At 38.8% G+C, this 17,898-nt stretch overlaps 3 protein-coding genes across 3 annotated transcripts; 1 reads left to right on the forward strand and 2 right to left on the reverse strand.

The window, feature by feature from the left end:
- Nucleotides 1–1,918: 1,918 nt before the first annotated feature.
- On the reverse strand, nucleotides 1,919–7,041 carry LOC114754670 (CTP synthase). Its single transcript, XM_028943466.1, has 21 exons — nucleotides 6,673–7,041; nucleotides 6,095–6,174; nucleotides 5,823–5,909; nucleotides 5,642–5,692; nucleotides 5,411–5,528; nucleotides 5,269–5,325; nucleotides 5,106–5,170; nucleotides 4,926–5,009; nucleotides 4,715–4,765; nucleotides 4,553–4,615; nucleotides 4,423–4,469; nucleotides 4,245–4,314; nucleotides 4,094–4,156; nucleotides 3,844–3,933; nucleotides 3,713–3,751; nucleotides 3,392–3,619; nucleotides 3,212–3,297; nucleotides 3,021–3,069; nucleotides 2,866–2,946; nucleotides 2,673–2,766; nucleotides 1,919–2,490 (listed from the first exon to the last, which is right to left on the reverse strand). The coding sequence occupies exons 1-21, from the start codon at nucleotides 6,788–6,790 to the stop codon at nucleotides 2,321–2,323; spliced, it is 1,791 nt and encodes a 596-aa protein (XP_028799299.1). The 5' UTR covers nucleotides 6,791–7,041; the 3' UTR covers nucleotides 1,919–2,320.
- Nucleotides 7,042–10,361: 3,320 nt separating this feature from the next.
- On the forward strand, nucleotides 10,362–12,588 carry LOC114754638 (uncharacterized). Its single transcript, XM_028943432.1, has 4 exons — nucleotides 10,362–11,284; nucleotides 11,373–11,525; nucleotides 11,740–12,145; nucleotides 12,281–12,588. The coding sequence occupies exons 1-4, from the start codon at nucleotides 10,433–10,435 to the stop codon at nucleotides 12,586–12,588; spliced, it is 1,719 nt and encodes a 572-aa protein (XP_028799265.1). The 5' UTR covers nucleotides 10,362–10,432.
- Nucleotides 12,589–15,012: 2,424 nt separating this feature from the next.
- LOC114754639 (uncharacterized) lies at nucleotides 15,013–17,558 on the reverse strand. Its single transcript, XM_028943433.1, has 2 exons — nucleotides 17,061–17,558; nucleotides 15,013–16,972 (listed from the first exon to the last, which is right to left on the reverse strand). The coding sequence occupies exons 1-2, from the start codon at nucleotides 17,153–17,155 to the stop codon at nucleotides 15,013–15,015; spliced, it is 2,055 nt and encodes a 684-aa protein (XP_028799266.1). The 5' UTR covers nucleotides 17,156–17,558.
- Nucleotides 17,559–17,898: the final 340 nt, after the last annotated feature.

Genomic DNA, 17,898 nt, shown 5'->3' on the forward strand with positions numbered 1-17,898 from the left:
GTCTAGGAGTGATAAGGTAAATCCCTGAGGGTCTATTGTAGGTTTGCCATGCCCAATATGATATGATCTAAGATGAGCTAGATCAAGCTCTTGTTTGAATCCTTACCTAAAGTTTGTTTATCCAAAATAAAAAAAAAGGGCACGTCCTATAGGCATGGAAAAATTAAACATGTGAAGCAAGCATGCACCAAACAAAATGAGCATGAAAAAAGCCTTAAACTCATTACTATGGTGCCTTCTTTGGTTCCTACTCGAACCTTCAGCTAAAAAATATTAAAGAGATGAGTACAAATGTCTCAATGATCTAGATACAAATAACAACTAATATAATCAATCACAATTTGGCAGGGATAGAATTAGATCATCATCCTTTTGAGAGGAAGAGTATTATGTTCTTTAGGAGTTATGAATGGGATATTAAACTATATACCTGATTCTCCACTTGTCCTCACAATTTTTATCATGTATACTATTAGATCATCATCCTTTTGAAAGGAAGAGAGTATTATGTTCTCTGGGAGCTATGAATGAGATATTAAACTAACTCCCTCCTTGTCCTCTTATCCCCATAATCATATCCCTAACAACTATTTGATATTTTGAAAGAAAAAGAGAAAACTACATCATAAAACCCATATTTTAAAATACGCCTCACTTACTGAGCCTTAATCAATCAAGGGATGGACTTGATATAACCCAATATTAACTCTTACCAAAATAATTATATAAATTATTATGCACAATCTCTTTTGCCTTCTTAACTCTATAATGAATTTCCTAAACTTTTATTTTTCCTTTTTGATGAGGGGGAAATTCTAGAAGGCATTAACTTGTACACAAGCAAGGAAGACTTATACAGTCATCATTTGGAAGTGTTAAAAGATTTGGCGGAGAGTAGAGAATATGCAAACCCAAGCTCTTATGCAACGCTAGGTTATATTAGCAAGGGAATCAATTGCCTTCCCAAGAAGCTTGCAAGATTTCTACAATCCACTCCCTTTGCAGCAATTCCTTGGTGCAAGAAATTAATCCGAAATGCTTGGATAAAACACAGGACACACTTAGCATCACTCTAAAGACGTCTAAATCCCATTTCCCAAGCAAGCTGGAGAGTATTAAAAATGGCCCACAATTCAGCTTGTGTTATACTACAACGTCCTATATCACAAATGATACATTTTATATCCAGTTACCATTGGATCCAAGATTATGCCACCAGCGCCGGGAATATTGTGATTTTTGAAAGCGCCATCAGAATTACACATTATCCAACCAAGGTGCGACTTGGTCCGATGGATGCTTCAAACAGACTTTTGAAGGTTAGACTTGATCAAATAATAGAAAGAAGCCTCTGCATTCTTAAGATGAATAGCAAAAACCAGAATGGTGTCCCCTGGAGGAAAAATATTAATGGTCTGATAGTTCAAGAGACCGAAACTTGTTTCCAACGAGCAACTCCAAAGGCCGTAGGAAGGGAGATCGTGAGTGAAAACTTTCTCCGGGACTTTGTAGAAACCACATGCCAAAGAGGAGGGGGAAGAAGGAACGCAATTTGTAAATAACTCACTTTTGTAACCAATATTTTCATTTTTTTTCCCTTTAAAATTATATAGCATAAGTATAGAAGAAGGTTCTTTAAAAGTTACTAGTTGAGGTCGTGAGCGGTTTCACACCCCCGATAAAGAAGAGAACACAAGTCCGAATCTCCGGAAGCGTACTTGTTGGGAGGACTTTAACTTTAATACTCCTAGCCTGAGAAAAATTAGTCTCAAGTCTAAAGTGACTTAAGAATACTTTAAGTTATACTAAAAAAAAAAAAAAACCCTAACATGATAATCATGACAAACGAGTTATTTATACAAAACTGAAATTCAGTGGGGCTCCTTATGTTTTGAGAACAAAGGGGGTTGTTTACACATAGATCAAAGTTCAAAGGGCTTATGTATAATTTAGACACAAATTACAATATATATCCAAGTCATTGGATTCAAACTCACTCACACGAAGGCCACTTAAACAAAGATGGTAAATTGAAGGAGAAATTCTTTATAAACAGCATCAGAACTCTGATGAACAAGGAGTTGATAGTTTGCTAGAACATTGGACCAAGGAAACTCACAAGACTTAAAACCACTGAGAGAAACCATTGTAAAAACCTAAACGAGATATATCCCCTAAAAAAACCACAGGGGATCTAACTCTCTTCTTCTGTATTTAAATTTTCTTCTTCCTACCTATGTCCAATGACTGTACTGCACTGCACTGTACATACAAGCCACTAAAAATCACTAGAGAATACCAAGACCAAACACACTGGCTTTCAAAAACGCAACCCATTGCAGCTTCCATAGACATAGTCTCTCGACCCAAAAGCCGACTTCTTTGGGATTTTGTTTTGGAATACTCTGGCTGTACAGATCTCAGTTCCTGCTCCTTTAGAAGCCTCTTGTAAAACACCATCCAGTTGTCCACATGCAGCTGCTATAAGCCCTATATATATTTCACAGCATCAAGAAGCAAGCCAGAGGTTAGATAAGCAGAAACAGAATAAAAATGCTTTTAAAATAGGAAAAAAGGAAACAGATAAAAGGATTTCAAAAATGGAATAGTCTGTGAATTGATGAAAATGCCAACTTTCAAGAAGGAGAAACCGGCATTCACTGGAGAGCTACCTGAGAACAAAGGAGAAGGCTTTCCAGGTCTTGATTTAAATTCAGGGTGGAACTGAACACCAATATAAAAAGGATGATTTGGTAGTTCAACGATCTGTGACATGAAGAAACAAATAATACTTCAGAACCTATGCAGATTTGTTAAATAATTCAGTAGTTTGTAACAAAATATATGTATATGTTGCAACCACACCTCCATGCGTCGGCCAGTTTCATCCTTCCCGGTAAAAGAAAGGCCGGCATTTTCGAGTTTTGCAACCAGATCAGGATTCACCTGCATTAGAACAGTGTCACTTTTCTGTCCAAAATAATTTTGTAAGGTAATTTAATGCATAAGGATTCTAATACCTCGTATCTATGTCGGTGTCTCTCATCAATGAATTTTTTGCATCCATATCTATTCGGAAAGGAAAAGGATCAGCAACCCAATAAATAGAACTCATGCTGAAGTAGTTAAATTGCTCTCATTGCCAGTTATAAGCACAAAAAATATGGTCCCCACTTTTATTAATATGTTCAATGGTATAATTAACACTTACAATTTTGCAGATTTGCAGTCATTGACTTGGAAATATGTCCTCCTAGAGCCAAGACGCATGGTGCCTCCCATATGTGTCGTTGATCCCTACGCAAGCATTTAAAAAAAATTCCCACAATCAGGAAAAAAGTGACATTTTGACTTACCCCCTTAGCATTAAGACAGAAACATAAATATGGACCTCGGGCATAAATATGACATATGGATTCTTTGCATTAGGATCAAATTCAGTGCTATTGGCATCTTGTACGCCGAGAACAGATCTCGCAAACTCTATGACAGCAACTTGCATTCCAAGACAAATGCCAAGGAACGGAATTCTGTTTTCGCGAGAGTATTTAGCTGCAAGAATTTTCCCTTCCACTCCCCTGTCTCCAAATCCTCCAGGAACAAGGACACCATCAGCTCCCTGAAGCCAAATATTAGTAAAGTTATGCAACTGAAGAGAGAAGATTATAACTAAAGTAACACAAGTGGCTCATTTCAAACGTCTAAGAGGAACCTTCAATAACTTCCATGCAGCCTTGAAAGAATCTGGATTCTGCAACATTAAACCAGAACAACAGTCACTGTCAGGATCAGGGAAAAGAAGTAACAATCGTTTAGGCAAAAGAAATCGAAACATTAAGTAACCTCTCTTTTTGTTGCTTCCTCAAGGTCGCTAGCCGGAATCCAATCCACAAAAAGTTTCTTGCGCCAATGAACAGAGGAATGAACCAATGCCTGCAGTCATGACGAAAGTTCAAAAACTCATTCTTTTGCGTCTATTCTTAAGCCATTTGATGGAATCATAGAGCAAAAGACACTTTTTTTCCCTAAATGGTCAAGTTATGCCGACACAAGAATTCAGGTATACAATGAACGAAGTTACAGTTTAGTCTACCTTTAGAACAGACAGGTAAGAATCTGAAAGGTCTGTATATTTCCCCACCACAGCAATGCGAACCTGCTAGTTGCAAGGGTATAAAAGTATAACCATTACCAACAATCATGCGAAATTAATATTTGAGACTAGATTTGGAATAGCAACCCACTGGTTCATGCAGCTTGTCATGAACATCAGCTCTAGAGGTCCATTCCTTTAAACTTGGCTCTTGAGCCCTCCTGTATTTCATAAACTTGCCATATAAGACTCTTCCAAGATACTAAACAAAAAATTTTCTGTTGTGATAAATTCAGTATCAGGAAATTGAGAGAATCTGAGAGACAAACCCATTGAGTTTCAGCACTTTAAATATTGCTTCATGAGCTCTCTGTTCCTAGACCACAAGAAGATAAATATAGTGAGAAATGATGCCTGGAAATAAGAATTGAAGTCCAGAATTTCAGAAGGTAGACTTACTCTCAAAAGTAAAGGAATCTGCCAGATGTTGGAAACATCATGAAGAGTAACAATGTTTTCTGCCTGTAAAAACTCAACTTCATTAGAGCATACTCTTGCAAAGGAGAGAGAACTATTTCAAGTTATATACACAAAGTTAGACTTATCCATTTGATCTCATACCGGAACTTGGCAAAACTGAGACAGTTTCCCCTTGACATTCTCTTCAAGTGCCTGCAAAGCAACTACCTTCAGAATCCTAGATCAAAGCTTATAGTTAAGAATTTGTGTGCATGCTTGTGATGTATGTCCCTCATGAGTGTCTCTGTGTGTTCTGTGAATATCTTCAAGAGGGTGATGAAAGGAGGGGGGGCGGGGAGAAAGAGAAACCAACCGTTGTACTCCGACATGCCAGGATATCCGGCGTCAGCCCAAGACTTCTTAGTCCCCGAACACTATGCTGGGTTGGTTTTGTTTTCTAAACACGAGCAACATAATCAACGTCATTCAGATGAAAATGAAAGTAAATCATTTTTCAAACAGATCTCAAAGGAATCAAGTTCAAGGATGATGCCTGTTCGCCAACAACACTCAAAACAGGAACAAGGCTGACATGAATTAGGCAAAAATTGCCTGCACCTGTCGTGGGCAGCATGTTAGACTTGAATAATTGAGACTAACTGGAAGGAATGGACATGGATGCTTGCATAGACTTGCCATCAATTGAGTATTCTTACCTACACGATACGAGAATTGTCCTAGTGCCTCAATAAACGACATGGACTCAATATCTCCTGCATCAAGAGTTGTTAACATAAATCAACATAACTCAAGAATATCATCCTAACCAAGAGGAAACAGGAACGTTTCGAAGTGTACCTATGGTTCCACCCAATTCTATAACACAAACATCAGCTGGACCTGACTTTCCATCTACTGGTATGTGGGCCACCCGCTCTATCCACTCCTGAATAGCATCTGTAATATGAGGGACAACCTGCAGATTGATTAAAAAAATAATAATAACAATATTAGAAATATTCAAAGATTCAAAGATGTTATTCATGACGTTGTTAAAAACAAAACAAAGTAGAATTGGTTAGACAGAACCTGAACCGTTTTCCCCAAATAATCTCCCTTCCTCTCCTTCTCAAGGACATACTGTCGCAAGCAGAAAATGAAAAGTAAAGTTAAAGATCAATCAGGATGGAGTTTGTTTTAATGATCTGCAGAATCCTCCATGATAATAAGCACAGGGTGTTGGATAATTTACAGTATCCGAGACACTTGCCTGGTAAATCTTTCCTGTTGTGATGTTATTATCCCGAGTCAACTTGATATCCAGGAAGCGCTCATAGTTTCCTAGATCCAGGTCCACCTTTGAACACAAAGAAGGTCATGATTTCACATTGTTAAGACCTGTTTTTGATGAATTACACGAACTCTGACCTCCGAGAAAAATTGAAGTAAATTGACTCTGTCTCTTTTTTGCTTTTTGGACTGACCCCTATAATCAGATTTTAAAGAAAGAAAAAAAAAACAAAATCAGAGCAAGTTATCTACCTCACCACCATCATCTAGTACGAACACTTCACCATGCTCCAGAGGAGACATTGTCCCAGCATCTGTGTTTAAGTAAGGATCTGGATGACAAAGGAGGAACCGGTAAACAATGAGGATGAAGGAAAAGGAACAATAGCTTGTTGAGACCATTTAAAAGTAAACATGATAGTGCTTTTGTGTAAAATTCATTTTCAAGTAAAGAGGAGTTTTCAAAAATTATATAAAACAATAAACACTGAATCACTGAGACATATGTCTGATTTTCAACGTACACTAGCAGGAAGCCTCTTCTTTGTAGTTTTCATAGCTTGTAAAGAATCATAAGCTTAAGCTGGGCGGGTGAGAATAACTTTACTGGGTTTTTGAAACAATAAAAGAAAGGAATAACTCCTAGACGACAACAAAAAAGAAAAGCAAGCAGGATACTTAATGAACTTTTCTAAGTTCAATGAAAAGCGAACTTACTTTACCCGTTTTTCTATCCCAAAAAAATATACTTTATTAACCGCAACCACGGCGAAGATGAAGGAGGCGGAGGAGGAAGAGAAAGAAGAAGAAGAAGAAGAAGGAGAAGGTACCAATTTTGATAGCAGTAACTCGAAGGCCACATTCCTGAAGAAGCACTCCAACACTACTCGCAGTAACCCCTTTCCCCAAGCCGCTAACAACCCCACCAGTGACCAGTACGTACTTCATTTCTTCACAAGAATCAGAACTACGAAGAGCAGAGAAATCCTTATGCTTTGTTATGGTTTGCTAAAAGGCTGAAACTTTCTGGGCTCTGGTAAGTAGAGCGAGAGAAGAGAGAGAGAGAAATGGAGAGAGACTAGAAAGAAGAACGAAAAAGAGTGCAGTTAAAAAAAAAACACTCAGAATGGGTGACGCAGCAAGAAGAACAAGAAAGGATGAAGCAAGAAGCATGAGATGGGAATGCCAATGGCAACATTGGAGGAGGCTTTATATAAATCCGACGTTGCGATGCTGATTCTGATTCCAATAGAAGACAGAAGGACTAACGGGAGAGAAAAAAAGGAAATTAAAAAGAAAAAGAAAAGGGCAAATGGGCAATAAAAGAATGGGAGCATTTATGAGGAAATTAATAGTTTAGATACTGGAATCAGGGCATGGGATCCCCAATTGACCGCAAGTCATCAGATACGTAATATGTTGGTGTATATTTGAAAATCCTAAAAAGCATTCCTTTTTTTTTTTTTTTTGGAGGTTTTGAAGGAAAAAAGAAGAAAAACAAACTGGTGAAGTCATGTCTTGGTCCATGTGTGGAGCAGGAATTCGTGAAACATGAATCCTCTGACCGACCGGCGAACCAGGTGGGCCGCAGTGGCTGGCGGAGCACCAACCCACATGTTATATTTTTCCAGATTTTGTATCATCATCCTTTTACACACAATAAATAAATAAATAAAATGGTTAGAATAAAATTGTTAAAAATTAAATATAATTTTAAATATAATTACAATAAATTTTTATTTTAGATTAAAAATACCTTTCCATTTATATTACCTTATATTTAGGGGAAAAAAATTCTATATCAATTAGATCTCATGAAATAAATAAGGCACAAAACTCATAAATGTTTGAGGCACTTATAAATTACGTCTCAAACAATTTGGCATTGGAAATAGATTTAAATGGCATTGGTTTAATATCATTATTCATCCTTACTATTTAATTAAATTTTGGTTTTTTTCATATAATTTCAATTTATGATTTTTTATCCCTATGATTTTATAAGAACTTGGTTTGCATGACCGCATTTAATAGCTCAAACTTTTAGTTAATACCTTTAAGTATAAGAATCAAAATCAAAATTAGTTAAAAATATAGGAATCAAAATCAAAATTCATTAAAAGCGAAAAAAATTAATGTGTTTTAGTCACTGTATTTTTAAGGATTTTTTTTTTAATTTCTGTATTTAACAGTGTTAATTTAGATCAATTTCTTGTGAAACTATAGAGATCAAAATTCGATCAAGTTATGAGAAGTGAGAACCAAAATTAATATTAATCCAATTGCATTCTTATCCGCCTAAACCAATCATCAATTGTTAATGGATGTGGTTTTACAGGTGGATTCTATTGTCTAATTGTTCTCTTTTTTTCAATAATTATTTTTAATTAATTCTAAATTTCTTAATTTTTTTAGATTTTTCTTAATAACACTGTGGTTTTTATTAAAATAAAAATCCATAATCAATTTAAAAATTAATATAAAATATAAAAGTATAAGAAATTGGCATTGTTGTTCTATTTTCAGTTTACTATTCAATGATGCACAAAAAAAGTCAATTTTATCCCATACATTCTTTTTTTTTAATTGCTTGGGAGTTCATTGGATACCATGCGTGCCAATCATTTAAAAAATAACACTATAGGCTCATAGTCCGTAACTGTATATAAGTTTTGAAGCTCCTTTGCCAAAATACCTTTGTAGTCACGTGGTCATCGGAGATCATTTCCACTAATTGCTACTGAAGCTCTTACGCCAAGAACAAGGTAGTTGTTAATTAAGTTACTCTGTTCGTTTCTTTTTATAAACAACCTTAAATTTCATCAGGTAAATCAAAAAATTAGTTTAAAATAATAAATAAGTAGAAATTAAAAAAATTCTTTAAAATACCCTTATTTTTTAGGAAAAGAGAGCATATAAGAGAGAGAATAAAAAATTATTAAAATAAAGAGAATTATGAAAGAGAGAATGTGGGTGGAGAGAGAGATAATAATTTAGAAAATGAAATAATAAATATATTTGGTATTAAAATAAATAATTAATGGGGAAAAATAGAAAATTCGCTACAAAAATTTAAGATAACTTGTAAATATTGCTTATATTTAGGAACAATAAAAAAATAATAGTTGTTACTTATAAAAAAAGACGGGAGGAACATTAATTTGTCAAAATCAAAAGCTACTTCTCATACAAATAAACAGCAAATTTCATAAGGGTTGTTATGAATTATAATAGGAATAGTTGTTAATAGAGTTATTCGTTGACCCCAAAAAAAAAGGGAAAATGACAGATAAAGAAGGCTGAAATAATAAAATGCCAGAATGGGAAGCTAAGCAAATGTATTACCAGATAGGGAAGTGTTGCCTGATTTGGGATTATGCAAATGTTGCACAATTACAAAACAGCCCCTGTCAGTCAGCGTTTGAAAGCGGAGAGAGAGAAGGCGCGCGCGAACACTCCTGCACTGACCGTCGTGCTTCCCGGTTTCTCGCTTCCACCATCCCCATTGTTGCCCTAAAAACGCCGGCAAGCTGGACAGTTGAGGACCCCGAAATAGTGTGTGCGTAAGAGAGCAGAGGAGTTGGAAGTGGAAGGGCGTGCTGTTCGAAGGGCGAACGTGGTCGCGTCTGACTGATTGTGTGGAAAGACGAAGGTTGGCGCACGGTGATTCACCATTGCAGTTAACAAGCATCAACAGCATTTCAGTGAGGTAAGTTCAGGCATTTAAGTTTCGTGCTGTGGTCGACGTTTCTGGGTGAGTCTGGGAATCAATGATAGGGCAATATTTAGATATGACGCGATGAAGTTTGTGAATGACAAGAATGGCGATTAAGGGTTTATGCTGAGTCGCTATGGCAAGCTATTCTGTTTTTAATAACGTAGTTGAGAACTGGAAAAATGGGTTTTGAAATCAGTAGGAAAATTGTCTGATTGACTGGAAAAATGATATGAACAACTGGAAATGACAATAACATACTGGTAAATGACTATGATCGAACCTAAAATGACCATATTCATAGTAATGACCTTACTGTCTGAATGAGTGGAAAGATTATATGAATAAACTGGAAATGACAATACCAAACTGGTAAATGACTATGAAGGAACTTGAAATGACCATATTCATAGTAATGACCTTACTGTCAGACTGTAATGGCCATGTTGGTAATGACAATGAATTAAGTGGGAATGACCATATTCATATTAATGACCTAACTGTTAGTCTGTAATGGGCATATTGGTAATGACAATAAGTTAACTGGAAACGACCATATTCATACCGGCATCCTTACTGTCACTCTGTAATGGCCATATTGTAAATGACAATGAATTAATTGGAAATGACCATATTCATAGTACTGACCTAACTGTTAGTCTATAATGGGCATATTGGTAATGACAATAAATTAACTGGAAACGACCATATTCATACCAGCATCCTTACTGTCACTCTGTAATGGCCATATTGTAAATGACAATGAATTAATTGGAAATGACCATAACGAATCTGGAAAGAACTAGATGTGTAGTAAATGTATTAAAATTATGATTTAATGATGGTACCTTGATGACTTTGCAGAACTATACGAGATGGTGTTGGAAGAAGGGGAAGGGTCCACAAGCAAAGGAGTCCACAGTGGGCTTGTGTTGTTCAGAAGGGAGTATATGGCTAAACGAGGTGAGAAGTGTAAAAACGCAAGAGAAGAAAAAATTGAAGTGGGGAAGGCATGGAGGGCCCTGAGTGAAGAAGAGAAAGATAGGTATAATGAGAGGGCAAGGAAAACGAAGCCACAGAAAGGTGAGAAGAAGAAGTATGATGTTCCCTTGTACACCCGGTGCTCATTGCCCGGATTTCTATCATTGGCTGAATATGTGAAGAAGAACAGGCGGTTGAGGCAGAAAGTTCAGAGGATGGGATTTGGGAACTTGCTTAATGTGAATGTGAAGCAACTTCCACGTGATCTACTTGTGTCATTGTTGAGATGCTATGACCCACCAACGCATTTTTTGACCATTAGAGGGCAAGGGCAGGCAATTGAGGCAAAAGATGCGCATGAGTTTCTAGGTGTACCTGACAGTGGGGAGGAAGTGAAATCTGATGTTAGTGAGGATGACCCGGAATACAAGAGGTTGAAGGACACTTATTGGAAGGTTCCATTTACCCAGATACTGAAGAGGATATTATCTGGGGAAGAAAGCGACAATTTTGAGTTCCTATTTATGCTTTATACAGTTGGAGCTTTTCTATGTCCTGGGTCAAGCACAACTGTACATATACGTTTGTTGAAAGTGATGCGTCACACGATGAATGGGTTTTGGAAATATGATTGGTCAACGTACATAATCAAGAACCTGTGGAAGGAAATGGGAGACTTTGTGAAGATGACAAAGAAGAAGAAGAAAGGAACCTGCAATGTTGGAGGGTGTCTTTATTTGCTGCTGGTAAGTCAATATTTTTCTTATGGTTCACTATATTTTTGTCTTTTGTTATTGTTGCAGAAGTGTGACCTATCTTTATTTGGTTTTGCAGCTGTATTTTGTTGAGCGTTTCCCGCTGGGATTGTCTGTTGACCGGGGTTCAACAAGCGCCATTGAATATTGGACCGAGGAGAAGATAAAGGAGAGGGTGGAGAAAGAGAGAGGCAGCAGCATGGGAATATTGCATGGAAGCAGTGGCAGCGAGGTATACTCAGCAGGACATGAGGACAGTTCAATTTTGCAGTCTTTAGATCCGGTATGTGGGAACTTAGAAAATATACGTGACCTGAGTTTAAGTCAGTCTATTAGCAAGGTTGATACTTGAGATGACAAGACTTTATTTAGAAATGACCAGTGAGATACTGGCATTTGATAACAGTGAACAATTTTTTTGATATCTTCATTTACTGTGTATGCAGGCATTGAAGGAGTTGAGGGCTCGTTTTGTGAAGAAGCTTGAAGAAAGCCAGAGGACGTTAATGAAGGCTCTTGATGATGAGCTACTCAAATTGCAGATTGGATTGAACGCCAAAGTTAAGGGGATGGGGAATGAGAATGCCACTGCTAAAGAAGGGGTTGAAACAGTTGGTGATGCAGCTGGTAACGATGCTGAAGAAGCTGATGATGTTGACCGAGTGGTGGAGGAGATTGCAAGAGAGGTTGCAGCGGGAAGTGCAGATGAGGAACTTGATGAGGATGAAACCAGCAAAGGAGATGATGAGAAGGATGAGGATGAGGAACAACATGACCTTCATGACAGGGAAGTCAGTGATGATTACATGGTTGAGGAGGTGGAAGAAGAGGGTGACCGTGATGGTCATGGAGGTGATGACGACGACGACGAGGATGAGGAGGAAGATGACCATGATGACAGGGAAGGAGGTCATGTGGTTGATGAGGAGGAAGATGACCATGATGACATGGAAGTCAGTCATGATTATGTGGTTGAGGAGGCCGAAGATGATGATAAGGAGGTTCGGGATTCAGATGATGAGGGGGAGGAAGCTACACATGTACTGACAATGACCCCTACCAATGTTCCTTTGCTGTTGGATCGAGAATGGGTGAGCAGTGACAGTGGGGAGGAAGGAGGGCCTGAAAAATCGATTGACCTTCGGAGGTCAACAAGGGCAAAGAGTTCCACAATTAAATCTCCGTGGATAGAATTCAAGGCAGCTCCGAGGACGAAGAGGCCAAAGGAGGAAAGTGACATCTTTTTCACTTTAATATCCCGTAGACCCAAGGGAGAGGAAGAGGGGAATATGTAAGTATATCCGTAGCTAGTGTTTTGTTTTTAAATGACACAGTGTGCCCTGAAAATGACAGCAATAGGATTGAAAATGACAATAACATACATGGGAATGACAAGTATTGATGTCCCCAACACCATACTTTCTGTCACTGACATCTGACAATGTTTGCAGGACTGTCATCAAAATGTTTGATGAAGATATAGACCGACAACAGCTGTTTTCCCTGGGTGGAGTGAACAGAGTAAATAACAGGGTATTTAAGAATGCTCTGTCCCTGCACCCACGATTATGTTTGATAATGTTTGGTGAGATTATTGTACCAGAATGACGTTTTCACTTGTGTTCTGTAGGTGCTTAATTTGGTGTGCAAGGCAGTGATGGAGGACATGAAGGCAGAGTTGGGGCCAGGGAAGAGGCACATTTTCGATGTTGATTTCATGGTGAGGTTGCATAATTCCAAATGCAAATACCAATGACAGCAATTGAATTGGAAATGACTTGTTCTCTGTTAATGGATTAACAATTTCATGTCATGCAGAACATGATGGCACATGATCCAACCTGGAAAGCCCAAAAATATAAGAAGCTCTTTCTTCCTGAGTTCGTTGGCTACAACTTAGCTGAATGTGATTTCATAATTGGTCCTGCTCTTGTTGGCCAACACTGGTTTTGCGTTGCCATTCAGCCTAGCACATTGGATTTCCACGTAATAGACTCCATGAGGAACCATTTCGGAACCAAGGACAGAAAGCAGAAGAAGAAGGTTGTCATCAAAGACCCAGTGGAAATGGCTGTGGATGATTGTGTAAGAAAAAACTCATTATCTTTACCCTAGTTTTTGAACTTGGAAAATCATTAAACTTTCTATGTTGGTCCTGAATGTTGTTGCAGAGGAAGAGGCTCAATATTATACTGGACTTGGTCAAGCCAGGATTGGTTGGGAAAAAGCCAATGTCTCCCATGATATTTGCAGCAGTTCCCCAGCAGAATAACCTGTCAGTTTTGTCAAATTCGATTTCTGTGGGGTAAATGCACATGTCAGATGTGTTAACTAACTGTGCTGATATTGTTGCGTCCACAGGAGGGATTGTGGGGTGCACTGCATGATGTGGCTGAGAAGATGGGAACCTGGTGTGACCCTTACCTACACAGAGGAAGAAGTTGCTGGCTTTCGTCGTGACCTGACATGGTGGTTGGTCAATCATGAACAGAATGAAAAACGTGACGAGGCATTGGCCCTTATTCGACGACCACAACCAACCAAGAGCACAAAGTCCAAGAAAAGGCGTCGGTCTTAGGTGTCTCGATGTTAGGGTCATAATTCACTTGTCCTCTGTTAGATTGCTGTATGTAATGTGCATTGTAGGCTGACCAAAAATTTACTGTGTATTGTTATGGTTAACAAAGATTGGTGTCCATAAATGTATGATAGTTGAGAACCATGATGCCAATTTATTCCCCAGTGACATGAATGAATCTGGTTTTAACCACACAAAAACAGATGCTGACAACAACCCCATTGGACATGTGCTATTGGTTTTCATTTTTTGTTCAGGTCACTAAATTTTACTGGTCTGATTTTACAACATCAGTTCAGCACGGCTGTCAGCTTATGCTGATAGCATCACTGCCAATGACCAGAACAAATTTAAAAATGACACGAAGTGAAGCGAATATGACAGCGATAATGACAAGGATCACCTGGTCTGATTTTACAACATCAGTTCAGCACGGCTGTCAGCTTATGCTGATAGCATCACTGCCAATGACCAGAACAAATTTAAAAATGACACGAAGTGAAGCGAATATGACAGCGATAATGACAAGGATCACCTGGTCTGATTTTACAACATCAGTTCAGCACGGCTGTCAGCTTATGCTGATAGCATCACTGCCAATGACCAGAACAAATTTAAAAATGACACGAAGTGAAGCGAATATGACAGCGATAATGACAAGGATCACCTGGTCTGATTTTACAACATCAGTTCAGCACGGCTGTCAGCTTATGCTGATAGCATCACTGCCAATGACCAGAACAAATTTAAAAATGACACGAAGTGAAGCGAATATGACAGCGATAATGACAAGGATCACCTGGTCTGATTTTACAACATCAGTTCAGCACGGCTGTCAGCTTATGCTGATAGCATCACTGCCAATGACCAGAACAAATTTAAAAATGACAACAAGTAATGCGCCATTAACAAAAGCTAACATCCCCATAACAGTAACTTCCTTTCATGTATTCAACAAGTGGACATTAAGATACTAGCCACACTTAATGCTCCGTTATCACTGAAATAACTATCAGCTTACTTACAAAAAAATGTCTCCACCTAGCTCCTAACTACAACCCCAGTCCCAAAAAAGTTGACAAGGGCGGAGCATACAACTATGTACACCAAAAAATGACCCATCCCCACTGTACTCGAAACTTCATGATGGGTTAGGATTTCTGCAATTCCTCCTTGTGTGTCCAGGCTGGTGGCATCTTCCACAGTGGTATATCCGTTTGTTCTGGAACTGTGATTCATCCCTGTTTACTTTTGGCCTTCCTGGTGGTCGGGATGTCATGGGAGGTAGCAAGAAAACTTGCTCACTGACATTTTCTATTCTATAGTAGTCATTTGGGTGAGGCATGTCTGTTGTTACCACAGGAATCATACTGCGAGCATAGATCTTTTCTTGTGATGACTTTTTATAGCAATTATCAATATAATCATAAACATTGCCGTGCACAATCTTGATGGCAGCACAAGCATGGGAACAAGGGATCCCCGTCATTTGCCAAGATCTGCAACTGCATTGGTGTAGTCCAAGATCAACCCGATGGTCTCCACGTGATGTTGTCACCTTCACTCTTCCCCCACCATAATTTTCAGCATACATATGGTCAGACCCAGCCACCATATCCAGCACCTTACTCTCTATATTTGGACCAACGCAATTCTTCCATTTGGTCATACCCACATAGGAGGCATGCAGCTTTCTTGCAACTTTATCTCGGTGCTCATAGATCAATTGGGGTACAGTATGCTTTCTCTCATTCACCATCCATGCATTGAATGATTCTGCTATATTGGTTGTAATATTGTCCCATCTTTTATATGGGAACCTACTTTTAGCCCACCTATCTACATCCCCATGATGAATAAGCCAATCAAATAGCCTTGGAGAAAAGGATCTCATGTCATCCATTGCTGCCTCAAATTTCTCATCCGTCCTTGCGTATGCAATTTTATCCAATAAATATAGTGCATCCTCCTTTGATCGGCCATTTGTCCTTGTTTGCCCCTTATTCATTTTCATAACTTCTGAACTAAAATTCTCCTTGATGTGTCTATAACAAAAGGCATGCCTTTGACCCCCAAAGATTGATGCCACTCCTCCGATGATAGCATTGTGTCGATCTGATACAATCGTTACTTCCACAGAACCCAGGATTTTTTTTATCATATAGAAAAACCACGTCCAGTCATCTAGTGTTTCTCCCTTCACAATTGCAATTGCAAATGGCAGCAGCTCGTTATCTGCATCATAAGCTGAAGCTGACAACATTGTCCCCTTGTATGGTCCGCTTAAGTGAGTTCCATCAACATACATAATATGCCTCGCGCCACCCAGGAAACCCTCAATGCATGCCCCGTAAGCAATGAAAACACGCTCAAACCGGTTCCCAATAGCAGTCCATTCAGCCACTGATTTTTCATCTGTTTCCTTTATCCTTTCGCATAGCCATGGTATGAGCATGTATGATTGTTCGGGCCTGCCATATATGTCTTCCAGTGACTTCTCTCTTGCTCTATAAGCCTGTTTATATGTTAGATCAATCCCATACTCTCGTTTCAACCTCTTCCTTATCTCAGAAGTGCGCTTGTCTGCATGATCCCTCATCTCATCAATTATTATTGATGAGTTCAAACTAGCTCTTCCACTATGCATCACGTCCAAGCTATCTTGGGCAGAATGAACATGCCGGTTTATAAATGTCGTCACTCGTAGCACATCACAACTCTTCCCCACATGATTTGCACATAGCTTCCATGGACAACCCTCAACTTTACACCTTATCGACATGAATTCCTTGCTATTCCTCATATACTTGGCCACAAACTTGTTTGCAAGTGCAAACTTGTATACAGACACCCGAAATACATCTGCACTAGGAAAACGTTGGCCCACTCCTGTTAAAAGTCCCCTCCATTCCGCATGAACCATCTCACTACCATCCGTATCTTCAGCTCCGATAGATTTATCCACATTAGGGGGCCCACTTATTTCATCATTGTCACATTCACGAGCATTTTCTTCACTGAGCCAGCCATAATCACAACACAAACTAATGGGAGACGCATCCAGTTCAGTTTGCTGTGACATGCCCATGAATCTCTCTGTTCTGCATTCATAATGACAAGACTCGTTAACACAAATGACAAGAAGAAATTCATAAATGACAACAAATAGTTAGGACAAACTCCACTTACATTTCTACATTGTCCCTTGGTTGGGGACCCACTTGTCTTTTTTCGGCGACATACACATGACCGCTGTTCCCATTGTATTGAAAGAGGTTATACATTTCAGCATTGTCATGAAGGTCAATCAATGTCTTCTCATCAAAGCCACTGTGTACTTAATGTCATAATTTCTTCCATCGCCACCAATCCACTCAGATATCATTAGCCTCAATTCATCAAGTGTCAGCCCATCCTTAATGCTTCTTAACCTCACGCCACCTCCATTATATCTCACTTCACCTTCACCATTTGTCACAAATTTCCCCCCCACATGAAAATAACAGAACAGCTCCTTCCCACAAGATGACCCAGCTGCAAAATTCATTTATCTTCATTACCTGCACTGATAACATAACAGAAGTCGAATGATTATATGACTTAATACCATCATCATCAACTTACACGACCAACTTAGGGTTTGACACATTCATGCTTATAATTTGCAACAAAACAATCATTTCTTTCCTGTCCACACTAATGCTTCGTTTTCTCAGAATCAATCCACTCCATTATTCGAATCTCCCTCCAACATTGTCCATTTATCTGACACTAATCACTCTAACCCACTTGTGACGCCATCAAACCCCTCTCCCTCAGTGTTTTTCCTTCCCCCTGCATTCACCCTCTGATCACCGTCCTTCCCCCCACACTTTCTATATACCCACGCCGTCTCCATGCTTCGCCACCCTCTCCACCTCAAAACCATCCCCACATCGACGACATTGCCATCCAACGGGAAGAGGAAAATCAACCGGCGCATAAAGGAGAGGGACAAAAGACACAGGCGAACAATATAGTCACTGGA

This window comes from Neltuma alba, unplaced genomic scaffold (assembly GCF_004799145.2).
Source record: "Neltuma alba isolate B1F8T4 unplaced genomic scaffold, ASM479914v2 tig00010174_pilon, whole genome shotgun sequence".
NCBI lineage: Eukaryota > Viridiplantae > Streptophyta > Magnoliopsida > Fabales > Fabaceae > Neltuma > Neltuma alba.